This window comes from Ranitomeya variabilis, chromosome 2 (assembly GCF_051348905.1).
Source record: "Ranitomeya variabilis isolate aRanVar5 chromosome 2, aRanVar5.hap1, whole genome shotgun sequence".
NCBI lineage: Eukaryota > Metazoa > Chordata > Amphibia > Anura > Dendrobatidae > Ranitomeya > Ranitomeya variabilis.
Genome location: NC_135233.1, coordinates 661,243,335 through 661,262,243, shown reverse-complemented (window position 1 = coordinate 661,262,243; position 18,909 = coordinate 661,243,335). Strand labels below are relative to the sequence as shown.

Here is an 18,909-nt window from a genome sequence, read left to right as displayed (position 1 = left end):
ATGGCACAGCTATCTATGGGGCATCTATGGGGCCATAATCAAAGGTGCAGAGCATTGTATATGGCACAGCTATCTATGGGGCCATAATCAAAGGTGCAGGGCATTATATATGGCACAGCTATCTATGGGGCCATCATCAAAGGTGCAGAGCATTGTACATGGCACAGTTATCTATGGGGCCATAATCAAAGGTGCAGAGCATTGTATATGGCACAGCTTTCTATGGGGCCATAATCAAAGGTGCAGGGCATTGTATATGGCACAGCTATCTATGGGGCCATAATCAAAGGTGCAGGGTATTATATATGGCACAGCTATCTATGGGGCCATAATCAAAGGTGCAGGGCATTATATATGGCACAGCTATCTATGGGGCCATAATCAAAGGTGTAGGGCATTATATATGGCACAGCTATCTATGGGGCCATAATCAAAGATGCAGAGCATTGTATATGGCACAGCTATCTATGGGGCCATAATCAAAGGTGCAGGGCATTATATATGGCACAGCTATCTATGGGGCCATAATCAAAGGTGCAGGGCATTATATATGGCACAGCTATCTATGGGGCCATAATCAAAGGTGCAGGGCATTATATATGGCACAGCTATCTATGGGGCCATAATCAAAGGTGCAGAGCATTGTATATGGCACAGCTATCTATGGGGCCATAATCAAAGGTACAGAGCATTGTATATGGCACAGCTATCTATGGGGCCATAATCAAAGGTGCAGGGCATTATATATGGCACAGCTATCTATGGGGCCATAATCAAAGGGGCAGAGCATTGTATATGGCACAGCTATCTATGGGGCCATAATCAAAGGTGCAGGGCATTGTATATGGCACAGCTATCTATGGGGCCATAATCAAAGGTGCAGAGCATTGTATATGGCACAGCTTTCTATGGGGCCATAATCAAAGGTGCAGAGCATTGTATATGGCACAGCTATCTATGGGGCCATAATCAAAGGTGCAGAGCATTATATATGGGGCAGCTTTATGTGGAGCGTCTATGGGGCTATACTGAACGGTGCAGAGCATTATATATGGCACAGCTTTATGTGGAGCATCTATGGGGCCATAATGAACGGTGCAGAGCATTATATGTGGCACAGCTTTATGTGGAGCATCTATGGGGCCATAATGAACAGTATGGAGCATCTATTTTTAATTTTGAAATTCACCGGTACCTGCTGCATTTTCCACCCTAGGCTTATACTCGAGTCAATAAGTTTTCCCAGTTTTTTGTGGCAATATTAGGGGGGTCGGCTTATACTCGGGTCGGCTTATACTCGAGTATATACGGTAATAAAGCGCCATGGAATAAATGGCGCTATAACAATAAATAATAATAATAATAATAATCCCCTCAGGGGGACTGCAATCCTTCTGATCACTTGTGCTATACACAGCAGGGCATCAGCACTGCTATGTATAGTGAAAATTATGATCTCCTATGACCACTAGCTACAGGCTTGCTTTCACAGAAGAATTGTCAGTACAGACCTCAGGCTATCATGGGTGATCATGCCATCATCAATTAAATCAGACATCATATGCCGAGAAAGATATGGGCTTGATGTGCCAGAGACACGAGATATGACGTACCAGTATGTCATATATCAGTAACATGCTAACAAGAGGACAGATAGAAGAAGTTCTCATGGCAAAGTTGTATCTTTTTAATTTTAGAAGAATTGGATCAAGAAGAGTTTTTTTTACTTGTATTAGGCAAGTATTCAGAAGTGAAGTCTGCCCACAAACCATTTTAATAAGTAACATGTAAAGTTCTGTGGAATGTGTTGGCACTATATAAATAAATGTATTATTATTATGTGATTTTATGATGCCTGGCAGCACCTTTAGGGGGTGGAACAGATCATCTACAGGGGGCAGAAAGTGGTCTCAGATAATAACTGCAGACATGGTAATTTGTCATTTTACCGACACCATTAATGGGAAGTGCAATCATCCAATCAAATTCCAAGTGGAATTTTTATACGCCATGGCATTAGCTTTAGTCATCATTATTTTATTCAAGTGTCTACTTATGAAATACTCTTTTCCCTAAATTTTTCATATATTCTATTATGAGGCATAATAACAGCATACCGTAAGTTAATAAAGTTCCTTACATGGACTGAAAAAAACAAAACATTACTATTTGCAGAACTTTAATGACCTTTTTATGTAGTCTTTATACTACATCTAGCAAGTTATAACATGTTTAATGGAGTGTATCACTATAAAACAAAGTCATATAAAACATACTTCCATGAAATACATCACAATTATTTATATGCACATGAAATCCACAACAGTCTTGGAGAGTAAGTGCAACATTCTCATGACAATAAGTCCAGTTTTGTGAGGACAAGCTGTTTTTGGCCTGCAGTTCAACTGCAGCGGCTTTGAGAATTCACTTCTGTCCAACCCAACAGTGCGCTGTTGCCATTGATCCACTACCACTGTCAGGTATGCCAGCTCTCACACAGCTGCGGTATGCCGTCAGCCAAACCTAATATTTGTAGAAAAACATTTGGAGCGTTATGGAGTAACTTCAGCAAAATGTCTTGATCTTATTAATGTAAAAACATGCTGTGAAAATAACCAGCTTATCAGATACATAAAGAAAATGTGCTTTCTTGCAATATAATGGTTACATATTGTACATATTCATTTTAAAATCAAACAAAAAAGGGTTTAAAATAATAGAAGATAATGTCTTAACTTTCTTGTGGCGTATCACATTTGTTACATGCATAATTAAATATATTCTTTTCCTTATTACTCTAAAGAAGCTATATAATAACAATTTACTAACTGGATGCCAAATACAATGTCCCTGCTATTCATGATGTCTATGGTTTGTCTATAATAATGCATTGTTTGCTGTGCATGTCTGGTTATATGTTGTCTACCTAACTTCTTTTACTGCAATAAGGAATGGAAATTTGGTAACAGTTATAAATATATGTTAATGAACTAGTTATGTATGTTTTATCAGCTTACCAAGAATTAGGGAATGGTTCTTTTATATTTCCCCAGATCAGTGTAATTTTTATTTCTAGTACTGCAGGTCATTCCCATACAAGTAAACAGAGGTTGACCTGCAATGCAAAGCTATTGTGAAGAACACCAAGGTTTCTCAGGAAATAAAGGAGACCCTTTAACTGTTTAGAATGAAAATTCAGTATAACAAGCCTAAGGCTTAATGGTCTCCTTAAAACTTTTGAAGGTACTCACATTCTTTACCTCAGCACCTCGCCACTGCTCCGATCCAGGAGTTTTGACTGCAGGGGTGAAGTCACATCAAAAGCGTACAGCACCGCTCGAGCCAGTCACTGAGCTCAGCGGCATGAGCTGTCAACCTTGGAAATGCACATTTTAGATATTTTAAGCAGTTTAGTGCCCACTTTCTTGAATGCTGACAACCTCTCTAAGTATAATTTGTGTTTGTTGCTCTCCATCTTCTTGATTAGAATATTATTAAGTTTGTGTATATTACATATCTGTATGTATGTTGTGACAATATGCTTTAATATGGTGGCTTACTGGTTAGCACTGCATCCTTGCAGCGGTGGAGTCCTGGGTTCAAATCCCACCAAGGACGACATCTGAAAGGTGTTTGTATGTTCTCCCCGTGTTTGTGTGGGTTTCCCCCGACATCCCAAAGACATACTGATAGGGAATTTAGATTCTGAGCCCCATTGGGGACAGCAATGATAATGTATGTAAAGCGCTGTGGAATATGTTAGTGCTATATAAGCAAAGCATAGCAATAATAATAATAATTTAAAAAATAACAACTTTGTATATCCGTGCCATTTCTGTGCGTGGTTCTACCATTACTCCGCAGCAACATGTTTACTGTATTGGGATCATATTTGATTCAGACCTTTCATTGACTCCCCGCATCCGATCACTGGCTCGCTCATGTAAGCTGCATCTCAAAAGCATTTCTAGAATTTGACTTTTTCATACATGTGACTCTGCAAAAACTCTTACTGTTGCTCTTATTCGTTCTCATCTGGACTATTGCAACTCTCTACTAATTGGTCTCCCTCTTACTAAAATTCTTCCCTCTCTGTTATGACCCCAATGGCGAGGGTCTCAGAGATATCAGCAAGTCTGCGAAGTACAAAAATCCAGCTCATAGGGCAGTGGTAACTGGGTTGACCATATATCTACTCCTAACGCCAACACTAGAAGTAGCCGGGGAACATGTCTACGTTGGTCGCTAGATGTCTCGCGCCAGCCGGAGGTCTAACTACCCCTAGAAGAGGAAAACAAAGACCTCTCTTGCCTCCAGAGAATAGACCCCAAAAGCAGGATACAAGCCCCCCACAAATAATAACGGTGAGGTAAGAGGAAATGACAAACACAGAGATGAACTAGGTTTAGCAAAGAGAGGCCCACTTACTAATAGCAGAATGTAGTAAGATAACTTATATGGTCAACAAAAACCCTAAAAAATCCACACTGGAGATTCAAGAACCCCCGAACCGTCTAACGGCCCGGGGGGAGAACTCCAGCCTCCCTAGAGCTTCCAGCAAGGATAGGATACAGATTATGTACAAGCTGGACAAAAAATGCAAACAAAAACAAATAGCAAAAAGCAAGAAAGCAGACTTAGCTTAATCAAGCAGGAACCAGGATCAGTAGACAAGAGCACTACAGATTAGCTCTGATATCAACGTTGCCAGGCATTGAACTGAAGGTCCAGGGAGCTTATATAGCAACACCCCTGACCTAACGACCCAGGTGAGCATACAAGGGATGATAGACATACCCAGAGTAAAATCACTAGTAGCCACTAGAGGGAGCCAAAAGGTAAATTCACAACAGTACCCCCCCCTTAGTGAGGGGTCACCGAACCCTCACCAAGACCACCAGGGCGATCAGGATGAGCGGCGTGAAAGGCACGAACTAAATCAGCCGCATGCACATCAGAGGCGACCACCCAGGAATTATCTTCCTGACCATAGCCCTTCCACTTGACCAGGTACTGAAGCCTCCGCCTGGAGAGACGAGAATCTAAGATCTTCTCCACCACGTACTCCAACTCGCCCTCAACCAACACCGGAGCAGGAGGCTCAGCAGAAGGAACCACAGGCACAACGTACCGCCGCAACAAGGACCTATGAAATACGTTGTGAATGGCAAACGACACCGGAAGATCCAGGCGAAAGGATACAGGATTAAGGATCTCCAATATCTTGTAAGGACCAATGAATCGAGGCTTAAATTTGGGAGAGGAGACCTTCATAGGAACAAATCGAGAAGACAGCCATACCAAATCCCCAACACGAAGTCGGGGAACCACACCGCGGCGGCGGTTGGCAAAACACTTCAGCCTCGTCCTGGCCCTGAGACATCGCCAGCAAGGCTTTTTCTGCCTGAATCTCAAGATTGGGTTCCTCATAAAGCAAACCGAGCGCCAGAAAAAACGCATCAATGTCAGCCAATGCCGGATCTCCTGGCGCCAGCGAGAAGGCCCAATCCTGAGGGTCGCCCCGTAAAAAAGAAATAACAATTTTTACTTGCTGAGCGGAGTCTCCAGATGAACAGGGTCTCAGGTACAAAAACAATTTACAATTATTCCTGAAATTTCTAAATTTAAATCGGTCTCCGGAAAACGGTTCAGGAATCGGTATCTTAGGTTCTGACATAGGATTTCTGATAACATAATCTTGTATGCCCTGCACACGAGCAGCAAGCTGGTCCACACTTGTAATCAAGGTCTGGACATTCATGTCTGCAGCAAACACAAGCCACTCAGAGGTAAAGGGGAAAAGAAAAAAAAATGAGAGAGAGAAAAAAAAACTCAGAACTTTCTTTCTTATAATCCCGCTTCTGCAATGCATTTAACATTTAATACTGGCCTGGCAAACTGTTATGACCCCAATGGCGAGGGTCTCAGAGATATCAGCAAGTCTGCGAAGTACAAAAATCCAGCTCATAGGGCAGTGGTAACTGGGTTGACCATATATCTACTCCTAACGCCAACACTAGAAGTAGCCGGGGAACATGCCTACGTTGGTCGCTAGATGTCTCGCGCCAGCCGGAGGTCTAACTACCCCTAGAAGAGGAAAACAAAGACCTCTCTTGCCTCCAGAGAATAGACCCCAAAAGCAGGATACAAGCCCCCCACAAATAATAACGGTGAGGTAAGAGGAAATGACAAACACAGAGATGAACTAGGTTTAGCAAAGAGAGGCCCACTTACTAATAGCAGAATGTAGTAAGATAACTTATATGGTCAACAAAAACCCTAAAAAATCCACACTGGAGATTCAAGAACCCCCGAACCGTCTAACGGCCCGGGGGGAGAACTCCAGCCTCCCTAGAGCTTCCAGCAAGGATAGGATACAGATTATGTACAAGCTGGACAAAAAATGCAAACAAAAACAAATAGCAAAAAGCAAGAAAGCAGACTTAGCTTAATCAAGCAGGAACCAGGATCTGTAGACAAGAGCACTACAGATTAGCTCTGATATCAACGTTGCCAGGCATTGAACTGAAGGTCCAGGGAGCTTATATAGCAACACCCCTGACCTAACGACCCAGGTGAGCATACAAGGGATGATAGACATACCCAGAGTAAAATCACTAGTAGCCACTAGAGGGAGCCAAAAGGTAAATTCACAACACCTCTCCAAACCGTTCTGAATGCAGCAGCCAGCATCATATTCTCTTCCAACCACTACACCGATGCCTCTACCCTGTGCCAGTCATTGGTCTGGTTGTCTATCTGTCTCCAATATAAACTTCTCACGCTTACTAACAAAGTGTTCCTTGGTTTAACACCACCCTACATCTCTCCTCCCCGTTCTGCTAATGACCTAAGGCTAACATCCTCAATAATCCACACTTCCATCTCCCGTCTACAAGACTTCTCGCATGCTGCATCAATTCTCTTAAATGCACTACACAGGACAATTTGATTAATTCCCAATACAACCAGTTTTAAACATGGCTTAAAAATGACAGATTGTGTACAAAGGGAGGAAATTCAATACCACATCATTAGCCTATCCAGGCGTGGTCAACCCACAAAGATCGCTCCAAGAGCAAGGCATATAATAGTCTGCAAGGTCAAAAAGGAACCCATGTTAACTTCTAAGCAACTAAAGGCCTCTCTCACATTAGTTAATACTACTCTTCATGAGTCCACCATAAGGAGGACACTGAACAACAATGGTGCACATGGTAGGATTGCAAGGATAAAGCCACTACTCTCCAAAATAAACACTCATGTCTGTCTGCATTTTGCTAAAGATCACCTGAACAGAAGGCTATTGTAACAATGTTTTGAGGACACATGATATCAATATAGAACTTGAGAAGTATTATGTTAGGAGAAAGCGCAAGACTAAATTACAGGATAAAAATCTTATAAAATTTGTGAAACATGCTAATGGTATTATCATGGTTTGTGCCAGAACATGCCATCATTGATGAAACACTGAATTCTGAATTATGCCAGTAATATTATTAGTATAATTATAAAGAAAAAATACATTTGTCCATGCACTGAATCACAAGACAATTTGGGCCATCCAGTAAGACAGCAACCAATAGAACACAAGTCGTTCTACAATAGTATGGTTAAAGAAAAATAAGTTAAAGTTTAAAGTTTTTTAATGGCCAAATCAAAGTCCTGACCTTAATCCTACAGAAATGTTGTGGAAGAATCTGAAACAAGCAGATCATGGGAGAAAATCCTCTAACAATACAGAGTTGAAGCTATTTTGCAGCGAAAATTGTACTAAAATTCCCCTAAGCCGATGTGCAGGACTAATCAACATTTACCAGAAATGTTTAGATGCAGATATTGCTGCACAATAGGTTAACTCAATACACGAGGAGCAAAGGTTCACATACTTTTGCCCCTCATAGACATGTGATACTGGATTATTTTTCTCAACAACAAAAACGATGTTGAGTATTTGTGACTCATTAATTTGATTGGATGCTTTATCTAATTTTAGGATTTGTGTGAAAATCTGAGGTAGATTTAGGTCAAATTAATGCAAAATTAAAAAAAAAAATTCTGAAGGGGTCACAAACTTTCAAGCACCAAATGTAAATGTATGTATGTGCCATCTTTCTTATTTTATCACATCTTTGATTTCAGTAGAAAACACAAGCTTACTACCACCAAAAGACCTGAAAGAACATGATATCTATTAAAGTCAGAAACTTATTTAAGAAGGTAGGAGTATCATTGCCAAAGTATGCAATCAAAAACGCCGCCAGAAATGTAAATCCAGAGGTTTTATCGCAAGATTCGAATTGTTGGTAACATTCAAGAACAGAAAGGCTGAGTTAGACTTTGCAAAAACACATCTAAGAAAGCATGCCAAGTTTTATAACAAGAGGCTACATACAGATGAACGTGACAAAGGCAGTGTAATATATGTATTGCTGTCAATGGCATGGGTTATTTGGTGCTTACTGATGATATGCATACAGATAGAAGGAGCAGGATGAATTATGAAGAGCATGACACTATACATTCTGCTCAGGTTTAGTCAAAGGTTACAAAACTGATAGGTCTGTAGGTCACAGTAGAGAAGGTTAATGATCATTACATACCACAAACGCAACTCGTCAGCTTCTTAAAGAGTAACTGAACTTTCAAGTAACTTTTCAAAATAAGCACAGCACACAGTACTACACAGTGGGATGTATTCCTGTTCTCAATTCCTTAGCACGCAGAAAGAAGCATCTGCACCATAGAAAAAAATCATACATATGTGCTGAGCTGTGTAGATGTGAATCCAGCTCTCAGGTGCGGTAAAGGACTTGTTAGTTAGCTCATCATGATCTTACTGTGTCTCTGTCCCTGTTTTTTTCATTCTGCTACTCACTCGCCCACTCTCTCCTAAGAGTATTATAGGTTGTGTAACCTGACACCTAGCTGTGCTGGCAGTCTTGAGCAAGACAGAGTTCCTGGGTCGTCTTGCATGCACTGCTATTTTGAGGTCTAGCCAGATTTTCAGTGATGTTCTGATCAGCGGACTGTGAGGGTCACTGTAAAACTTTCAGCTTGTGCCTAGTCAATTGTGGATTTTGATGAGTGTTTAGGATTATTTTTACAGATGGTGTTATGTTTCAATCAAGAATTTGTTGGAATTTCATTGAATTTATTCTTCCCTCAACCCGTGAAATGTTCTCTCTGCCATTGAAGGCCATATTTGTGCAGGTGTCTCTGAACAGTAGAAGAATGTATCACAACTTCTGAGTCTGCTAAATCTTTCTCAAGGTCTTTTGCAGCAAAGTAGGGGTTATGATTTGCCTCTCTAGCAATCCTACTAGCAGCTCTCACTGAAATTTTGCTAGGTCTTCCAAACCTTATCTTGACCTCTACTGCACTATTAACTGCCATTTCTTAGTTACATTTTGAACTGAGGAAAGGGAACTTTGCTATCTTCTTATAACCTCCTTTTGCTTTGTGGGCCTTCACCATTTTCATTTATAGAATGCTAGGCAGGTGCATAGAAGAACCAATGGCTGATGTATTTTTGGCACAAGGTTAGAGGAGGTGGGATGTTTATAATGCAGGGAAATTAGCATCACCTGCCTTTCCTAACAATGATGGTAAACAAGCCATAACCCTGACATGTGAAATAAGGTCTGAAACCTTGGTCAAATTTATCTGAGCACACAAATCTCCAAGGGTGCTCAAACTTTTGCATTAGCCTATTTTCCTTTTTGGATTTTTAAAATGTAAAAAATGACAATTTTTGTTTACTTAAAATACAAAGGAAATGTGCCATCTTTAACTTTATGCCTTTTAGAGATCATTTATTCTTCTACTCGCTTAACTGTTAATAATATCAGTAATTTTAAACCCTTACCGACATTGGGTGTAGTAATATGCCCATGTCACACTCCCCCCCATTGATGTGCCTCTAACAACCGAGGGTGGAATCACGATCCACCCATGGCTGTTAACCCATTAAATGCCACTGTCAATCTCTGAAATTTAACTTGCGCTTCCAGCAAACAAGCCGGAAATCCTGCCCATTGGTGACCCCGTCACATGATCACGGGTCACCGATGGGTTGGCATAACAACCAGTTGTCTCCTGTGGTGTTTCCTGATGAAGGAGTCTTGAACTCTGAAACGCGTAGAATAATAAAGCCACATGTACTAATAATTCTGGAATTCTAGTGATTCAGCAGAGCAGAAATTTACCCAATCTGTATCTAATGGAGACTATTGAAGCATGCGGAAAGTAAAATTTTTTTAAAAAAATATAACAAAAATAAAAAATATATAAAAGTTTCGCCCCATTCAAAATAAAATAATAACAAAAAATCAAACCTACACATATTTGGAATCGCCGTGTTCAGAACTGCCTGATCTATCAATATAAAAAAAGGATTAACCTTTTCGCTAAACGGTGTAACAAGAAAAAATGTCAAAACATCATTTGATTGCCGCTACAGTGCAATAAAATGCAATAATGGGTGATAAACAGATCGTATATATACCAAATACCAAAATGGTGTAAATAAAAACAACAGCTTGGCGCGCAAAAAAAAGCCCTCACCCAGCCCCAAATCACGAAAAATGGAGACGCTACAAGTCTCGAAAAATGGCGATTTTTTTAAAACAAAATTTGTATTTTTCACCACTTAAATAAAAAAGAACCTAGACATGTTTGGTGTCCATGAACTTGTAATGACCTGGAGAATCATAATAGCAGGTCAGGTTTAGCATTTAGTGAACATGTAAAAAAACAAAAAACAAGTGTGGAATTGCACTTTTTTTGCAATTTCACCGCACTTGGAATTTTTTCCCCATTTGCAGTACACAATATGTTAAAATCAATGGTGTCATTCAAAAGTGCAACTTGTCACGCAAAAAGCAAGCTCTCACATGGCCATTTTGACTGAAAAAAATTAAAATTCATGGCTCCGGGAAGAAGGGGAGCAAAAAACAAAAACGCAAAAATGGAAAATGGCCCAAGGGTTTGGGGTGCCAAAACCTTTACATTTGCATGTACTTTTGATTGATTGATACAAGGTGTGTTGCATGTTCAGTTACATTGGCAGCAGTAGAGGACCGATAAAGCATCTCAAGGGAAGAAACTCAGTATTTGGTGATATTCAAACATTGCATACTGCAAAAATTTATACTTTTATGTATAATTATGCAGCTTGTCTGATAAATTTTGAGCCAGTGAAAAAAAAGAGATTATTGTTACCCCCGTGGCTCCAATGCCGGTCGCCCTTGTGGTGATAACTGTGCTATCCGGAGAAACTGGTGATTGGCTGTATCAGTGAGATATCTGGAGCAGAGCATCATGAGATTTTTTGATAATGCAGCATTTCAATCGACTTACCCTTGCAGCTAATCATCATCACTGGAGCACTCGGTGTGGGATTCACAGGAGTGAAAACAAGTGATTATCCCTTATTTTGTAATAATATGGGCCTAACATTTATTTAACCATCAGTCAAAATCAACTGCTATCAATTAAAGGTGAAAGTCTTTTTAATAACATCCTGATGGCTTAATTTTCATTTCAAACCAATTGTACTATGTAGTATAACAGCAAAGTTAGGAAAATTCAGCAACAGTCCAAATAATTCTGGACTTGACTGTACATCAGGAGGGAATATCCCACCTTCGCTTTCATTGCAATATGTATATTATTTTCAAGCCAAAGACTAAACAAGGCAATATGTGCATATAGAGCCTCCTCACCTAGCCTTGTGCTAACAAAATTACTTTCTGGAACATTAAATGAACTTGTCCTGACATGAATCTAGAAATGGACTATAAAAATCACATTTCTCCCTTGTGCACCCAGAAGCTTTACATGTTTCACATAGCTATGGTGTTGTAGAGAAATTTGGTTAAAATCTATTTTCTTGGAAACCCTTTCAAAAGTTTTAAAGTGCTGCGAGTTCATCTCATATTTATGTGACTCTGACTTCAGCCCTGTAGAGTATTTTGGAAAATGTTATCCATTTCTGCAGTGAGCCGAGTAAATATTTTGTCAGTTGTTAAGAAGGAGCTAGAAACCCAATGATGTATCCAACCTCGGCAGCAATAGCTGGAACGGCTGGGGAAACTTTTTTCACATTATGTTTTGTAATGTGTTTCATAGCTCCGTAGATTAGAAGATCTCTACAAAGCGTGCTAAAAACTAAGAGTAAAGAGGATTTTGTTTTATAAAGTTATTTCCAGCAAAGAATAATTTGGTTCCAGTGGGAAAAAACCCACTTTACTACTTGGCAATCCTCCTTAATTATAGAGTGATGCGGCTAAGTCCCCATCTAACACTGATAAATGAAAAGAAGGAAAACAATAATATATTAGCAGTTTTAAAGTGTTCCTGAAAAGTTAGCTGGACTAAAAAGAATTACTTATGTTCTAATTTTTAGATTACTTTATGTAAACCAAGAGCTTTAGAAGCGTGTATTTCTATGTTAATGTATATACAACCCTGTAGGTAGCACTGACTCTCCATTTAAATCCCTGTTAAATCCATGTCTGAGAAAGGTTCTGATTGAATTGTACACAAACCAGAGTAAACACAGAACATAACTTTCAAATTACTGTTGAATTTATCAAATGCACAGTTATCCTATGGAATATTTCCACTGTGAAACGGTGGTCACCATCTAAAATTTTCTATACCTTGAATTTAAAAAAAAAAAATTGGTGCTGCATAATGTTGGTGCTGTGGTAGAGGGATGCTTTGCTACCTGGAAAACTTGCTATTACTGAAGAATCCATGATTTTTTTTTTTACTGTTCCCAAAGTTTCATAAAGTGTATCTAAACCTTTGCTAACATTTTTATGCCTTATTGCCCTTTTAATTGTAAGCATATCCATTTATCATGCAAAAACACCCAAATATACAGAAGACAGGAGCGCGCAGCTCAGAAGACAGGAGCACGGAGCTCAGAAGACAGGAGCGCGCAGCTCAGAAGACAGGAGCACGGAGCTCAGAAGACAGGAGCACGCAGCTCAGAAGACAAGCGCACACAGCTCAGAAGACACTAGAACGCAGCTCAGAAGACAGGAGCGCAAAGTTCGTGTCTGAGTATGCACACAGATTAGAGTACGGGTACTAGAAAAGGCTATATTTACTATTGTATCCATAGTCCAGTCTGTGTGCGCATTCAGGCAGCAGCTGTGCACATCCATCTTCTGAGCACCACACTTCTCAGGGAATTTTTAAATGATCAGTGGAGGTCTCAGAATCTAGACGCCTCCCTCATAACATAGATAAATTAAAAGGGACAAAAAAACCTAAAAAATGGTGACAAAAGTGTATGTAAGGTTTAGGCCTATTTATAAGTATGCAATTGATGCTAAAATTATTTTTGCAATTGGGTTTCAATAAAAATTTTCCACTGTTTGCCTCATAAAGCCGCTGTATTACACCGTCTATTACTAACTGCAGAATGAGTTAGCAAGGTTGGCCACATTATCCCTATAATATCTGACAGCAGGATTTAAGAGGAGCTCCTCTCCACCCACGGCTGTTAGAGGCACATGATGGCTGATTAAATAAGCCATCATGTGCCAGGAAATATGTGGGCTCAAAGTGCGAGCCCGCATCAAAGTCAGGAAGCCAGCATTTGTCATACCGGTACGTCATATGTCGGTAAAGGGTTAACAATACTCTTCTTTACTTAGGTTGTTTAGTAATCGTGAAGGGCCCCATCAGTTGTGTCCCCAGCAATCAAACATTTAATCACAGCTCATATGTATGGGTGATATAGTTTTTTTTGTAGGAAAACCATTTTAAAGTGTATTTCATTATCCTGTATCAGTTGTTTTTTTTTAATGAAAAGCTTCTTTAAAAGCCTAGAGCAGCAGTTTAGCTAAATTTCACCTGAATATACAAATTAATCCAATACACCTCATTTGAAAACTTCACTGCTGTCCATCCAGCAGAAATGTAGAGCAAAGTAGCTTTGTAGCCAAGTTTACATAATACTTTCCAAGAACTACCATGTACTGTACACAAATAGCATAAGTGACACATCTTAATTCATGAGTTGCCTATAATAAATGTCATATGGGCTTATATTTGTTAATTTATACATATCATATTCCTGCCATTCTTACAGTATTTGTTAAGACCATATTCAGCGCTCAGCAGCGGTGATAAGAAGAGATGACAAGGACTTGACTGGGGACGGTGAGAATTGGAGAGTCCGGAGAGGTGAGCGGTAAGGTGCCTATAAAGTAGTTTTGTATTTTTACATCGTACATCTATTATGTTCTTGGGTCTGGAGAGACCCCTGAGTATAATAGGGATAGTCAATTCGCAGACAATAACTTTTCTGCAAATTGAATTTCCCCAAAAAATACGCACAGACAGGATTTTTAGAATTTTTTTTCAGATATGTTAATCTTTATTAGATAGGTAAGCCTAATTATTATTAGAAATCATTTTATCTGTGAGTTGTAAAAGGTGGGGTCTTATTAACCCTTTCTTATTTTCTTATTTTTTAATGCTATTAAAGCACACATTTCTTTTCAACTGAAAGGCTATTCTAAAATATACTAGCTTCCCATATGTAAATTTACAATTGGGTGTAACCATGTCCTGCTAATGGACAATTTTCGCATAAGTATTATTGTCAGATTGTGTAGGCTAGGGAGACAACCAAATGACAAGGACAACAACCAATATATCAAGAAAAAAGGCAGTTTCTATTCAATACAAATGCACTAAATAAAAGTAAAAAATAACAAAATACCTTTGCAGAGCTGTAAAGAGAAGGTGATGGACCCCAATGTAAAATCCATAACAGAACTACTTACCATGTGCAATTAATAATAATGTTGTCTATTTTTGATGCAGAGTGGACATTTTAGAAACTGGGGAGTACTTTAATGGGTGCTGAGGTTACAGTTACACATTGGCCCTAAAAGGATCCAAAATGTCCCTAAGCCCAACACGAGGAATCCAGTAGTATTAAAGACACATCATAGCTGGGGGGGCAATCAGTTATTAGTTTCATGTTATGCCACTGTGGAATTAATTTCTACCTTTCAAGCCCCTATGGTTACTGCACTGTACCCACTAAGCTGGGTGCGTTCTGGAAACGATACAGTTTAAACCCTTAGTGACAGAGCCAATTTGGTACATAATGACCAGGCCAATTTTTGCAATTCTGACCACTGTCATTTTATGAGGTTATAGCTCTGGAACGCTTCAAATGTATCCCACTAATTCTGAGATTGGTTTTTCGTGACATATTGTACTTCATGTTAGTGGTAAAATTACTTCGATATAACTTGCGTTTATTTATGAAAAAAAATGGAAATTTGCCAAAAATTTTGAAAAGTCTGCAATTTTCAAACTTTTAATTTTTGCACACTTAAATCAGAGAGTGGTGTCACACAAAATAGTTAATAAATAACATTTCCCACATGTTTAATTTACAGTACATCAGCACAATTTTTGAAACCTAATTTTCTTTGTTACAACATTATAAGGGTTAAATTTAACCAGCGATTTCTCATTTTTCCAACAAAATTTACAAAACTATTTTTTTTAGGGACCACCTCACATTTGAAATGAGTTTGGGGAGTCAATATAACATAAAATACCCAAAAGTGACACCATGTTAAAAAATGCACCCCTCAAGGTGCGCAAAACCACATTCAAGAACTTTATTAACCCTTCAGGTGCTTCACGAGAACTAAAGCAATGTGGAAGGAAAAAATGAACATTTTACTTTTTTCACAAAAAATTTACTTTGGAACCAATTTTTTTTATATTCACAAGGGTATCAGGAGAAAAAGAACCACAAAATTTGTTGTGCAATTTCTCGTGAGTATGCCGATACCCCATATGTGGGTAAAAGCCACTGTTTGGGTGCATTGCAGGGCTCAAAATGGAGGGAGCACCATTTGACTTTTTGAACACAAAATTGGCTGGAATCAATGGTGGCGCCATGTCGCGTTTGGAAAGCCCCTGAAGTAACTAACCCCAACACACCCCTAACCCTAATCCCAATCCTAACCCTAACCACAAACCTAACCCTAACACACCCCTAACCATAATCAAAACCCTAACCGTAATCCCAACCATAACCACAACCCTAACCCTAGCCCAACCCTAACTTTAGCCCACCCCTAACCTTAGCCCAACCCTAACCCTAAGTTTACCCCAACCCTAACCCTAACTTTAGCCCAACCCTAACTTTAGCCCAACCCTATACCTAACTTAAGCCCAACTCACTTTAGCCCAACCCTAACTTTAGCCCAACCCTAACCCTAACTTTATCCCAACTCACTTTAGTCCAACTCACTTTAGCCCAACTCTAACCCTAATGGAAAAAAGGAAATAAATATTTTTTTTTATTTTATTATTTTTACCTAACTAAGGGGGGTGATAAAAGGAGGTTTGATTTGCTATTTTGTTTTCATTTTGACCACTGTAATAGAGTCTATCACAGTGATCAAAATGGACCAAGAGGAAAAATTTCCTATCGTTGCCGGGTGCCGGCAGATCTTGGCAGGCGTACTGCACCAGCCATTTTCTCCTGGAAGACGAGGCCCGGGGGATGCAGGCACCCCTGAGGATGTGCGATCACATCAGAGGAGAGAGAAATTAAATGGAAAATCAAACTTTCTTTTGCGGTTGCTGTTATACCATTAATAGCAGCGATTGCAACACTGGGGTCAGTAAAAACGGACCCGAATAATGTTCTCTGGAGTCTCGGCTACCCCGGTTAGTTGAGACCCCAGAGAAATTCAGACTCTGGAGAGCGCTATACACTTATTTCTCAGCGCAGTTAAAAAGTGGCGCTGAGGCATAAGTACCCATAACTTCCACCGTTAAAAGGCCTAACGGCAGTTGATAGGGGGTTACAACAGTAAAACCTAAAGGTTCTAATTCATCAAGCTGCAAATCTCTTCAAAAATAGAAAACATAAAGAACAAAGTCCATACACACGATGCAAACTTGAAAGTGCCAGAATTTTTTTATTCAACTGTGATGCATGTAAAATTTTTACACAGACAAAACATTAGTAACATGTAAAAATGCTTATAATGCATGTACACATCTAAGGGAACCATCCTAATAAGATGAGTTCCCGTCGCCTAGCCACAAAAAAATAATATACAGTGCAATGTATATAGTCTAGATCACAAAAGTACCTATGAATAAAATCAAGATAAAAAAGAGCAATGTTGAATGCTAAAAACAACAACATGACAGTATTTGAAATAGATGATAACTCATATTCCTTAGTGGAAAAAATGCATTAATCTTTTAAAAAACAATCAGTAAAAAAAAGGAAGATAAGGCACTATGGATACATCAACCATAAGTTGCAGTGCAAAATAAACAGTAGCAGCAGGTAAAAAATCCTGTGCAAAGTCAGCAATGCTAATAAAAACAATTAATGGGATATTCCAATGATCACAATATGCTTTATTAATAATGCACACATGTATTTAATAATTGATGTCAATATAACGTATTTTTAAATCTGCCCCATTTTGCACAAGTGGGGCAAATGTTCCACCAGTTGCCATTAGAACTATCCTGTTGTAGTTTCAGCTCGTGGATAAAAATGTGCAGGGCTGGCTTCCAGCATAGCTCTGCTTTGGGACATGCCTGGAATGGAAATTCTACTGTGAGGAATGAGGTCATGTAAAAAGGAAGAGCCTCCAACACAGTACAGAGAGCTCATACCAAGAAGCAGCAGTACCTGCTGATAACTTAGAGGAGCGACATATTGCAGGATAGGCTGTATATAGGGAACTAAGAGAAGAGACTGTTGGGGATCAAGTTCCCTCCTCTGCACAGGGGGAATCTTGGGCCATCTCCGCTGCGGTCTCCCATTCTTCTCCTGCCGCAGTGGAGCCTGCTCAGCAGAGACGTCGGTCCCACTCACTCACTCTGACTCTGTACAAAGAGTTACTGCTGCTTTTCCTGCTTCTGCCATTGGAGTCAGTGCTGGGCAGCGGCGAGCAGATGCTTCTGGGACTAAGTCCTGCTTTTCTCGTTCTGAGCATGCCCAGAGTAAGATCTCTCAGTGGAGATCGAGGGTCACATGATCAGACACTGCAGCTAAGGCCATTGGTCCTTCAGGAAGGTCCTGTAGGTGCTCACGCTCTGTGGCGGCCTCTCATTGGTCCTTCTAGGAAGGTCCTGTACGTGCTGCAACTATTTAAGGCTTGCATGGCCGCACGGCATGCGCTAGTATTGTTCTATGTTGTACTTTGCGCCAGTGTGGTCACGCATGATTGTGTTCAGGGACCCGGCTGAAATAAGCCCCTAGAATGCTGGCACCTCCGGCGAGGAGTTTGTGTGTTTGAGTATTCAGGGACCTGGCTGAAATAGGTCCTAGCATGCTGGCACCTCCGGCAAGGAGTTTTGTGTGCATGCATGACCACTGACTGCTCTCATTTGGGTAGCTAGCCTGTGCCACTGTGAAGGTTAACAGGGCGCAGTGCTTTGAGTTCACGGCTACTATGTGAAGTAACAGAGGTAGCTCATACCGCCATTTAGTTCCGCCATTTGCTAGCAGCAGGTTCTCCTGCACGGTGGACCCCGGGCTGCGAACGCATATATTATAATAAAGTCTCTATATCCATTTGGTGCATTCCGCTAGCCCTAACATAATACTAGCGCCAGGGTCTGGCAAATAAATGGCGGACATGCAGCAATCTTTGCGGTATATCCAGCAACTGGAGGGTAGGTTGGCAGCTCTCGAGAGCTCAACCTCAGCTGTGGATGTTACCGCAGTTGCTGTACAGGCTGCTAGCGTGGCTGCAGCAACCTTGTCCACTGCCACCCCTGTTCCGACATTATCTCGCCTTCCGCTGCCAGAGAAATTTTCTGGAGACAGCAAGTCCACCTCGAGCTCCTGGCTGCACGTTTTCTCACAGAACGAGC

The 18,909-nt window shown here is 40.2% G+C and overlaps 1 protein-coding gene and 1 long non-coding RNA gene across 5 annotated transcripts in view; one reads left to right on the top strand and one right to left on the bottom strand.

The window, feature by feature from the left end:
* The window catches only part of AIG1 (androgen induced 1), a 494,204-nt gene that overhangs the window by 113,594 nt on the left and 361,701 nt on the right, over positions 1-18,909 (bottom strand). The window contains exon 4 of one of the 4 annotated variants that reach the window (XM_077289206.1): positions 2,061-2,523. The exons of the other annotated variants lie outside the window; for them this stretch is intronic. Within the exon in view, the coding sequence (XP_077145321.1) occupies positions 2,425-2,523 (99 nt within the window). The 3' untranslated portion in view covers positions 2,061-2,424. Of the gene's footprint in view, positions 1-2,060; positions 2,524-18,909 lie in introns of those variants that run through there. 4 annotated transcript variants of the gene reach the window in all.
* LOC143807546 (uncharacterized) overlaps positions 14,200-18,909 on the top strand; it is a 33,037-nt gene continuing 28,327 nt past the window's right edge. Inside the window, exon 1 of the long non-coding RNA XR_013221760.1 lies at positions 14,200-14,215. This is a non-coding gene — a long non-coding RNA (uncharacterized LOC143807546). The remainder of the gene's footprint in view (positions 14,216-18,909) is intronic.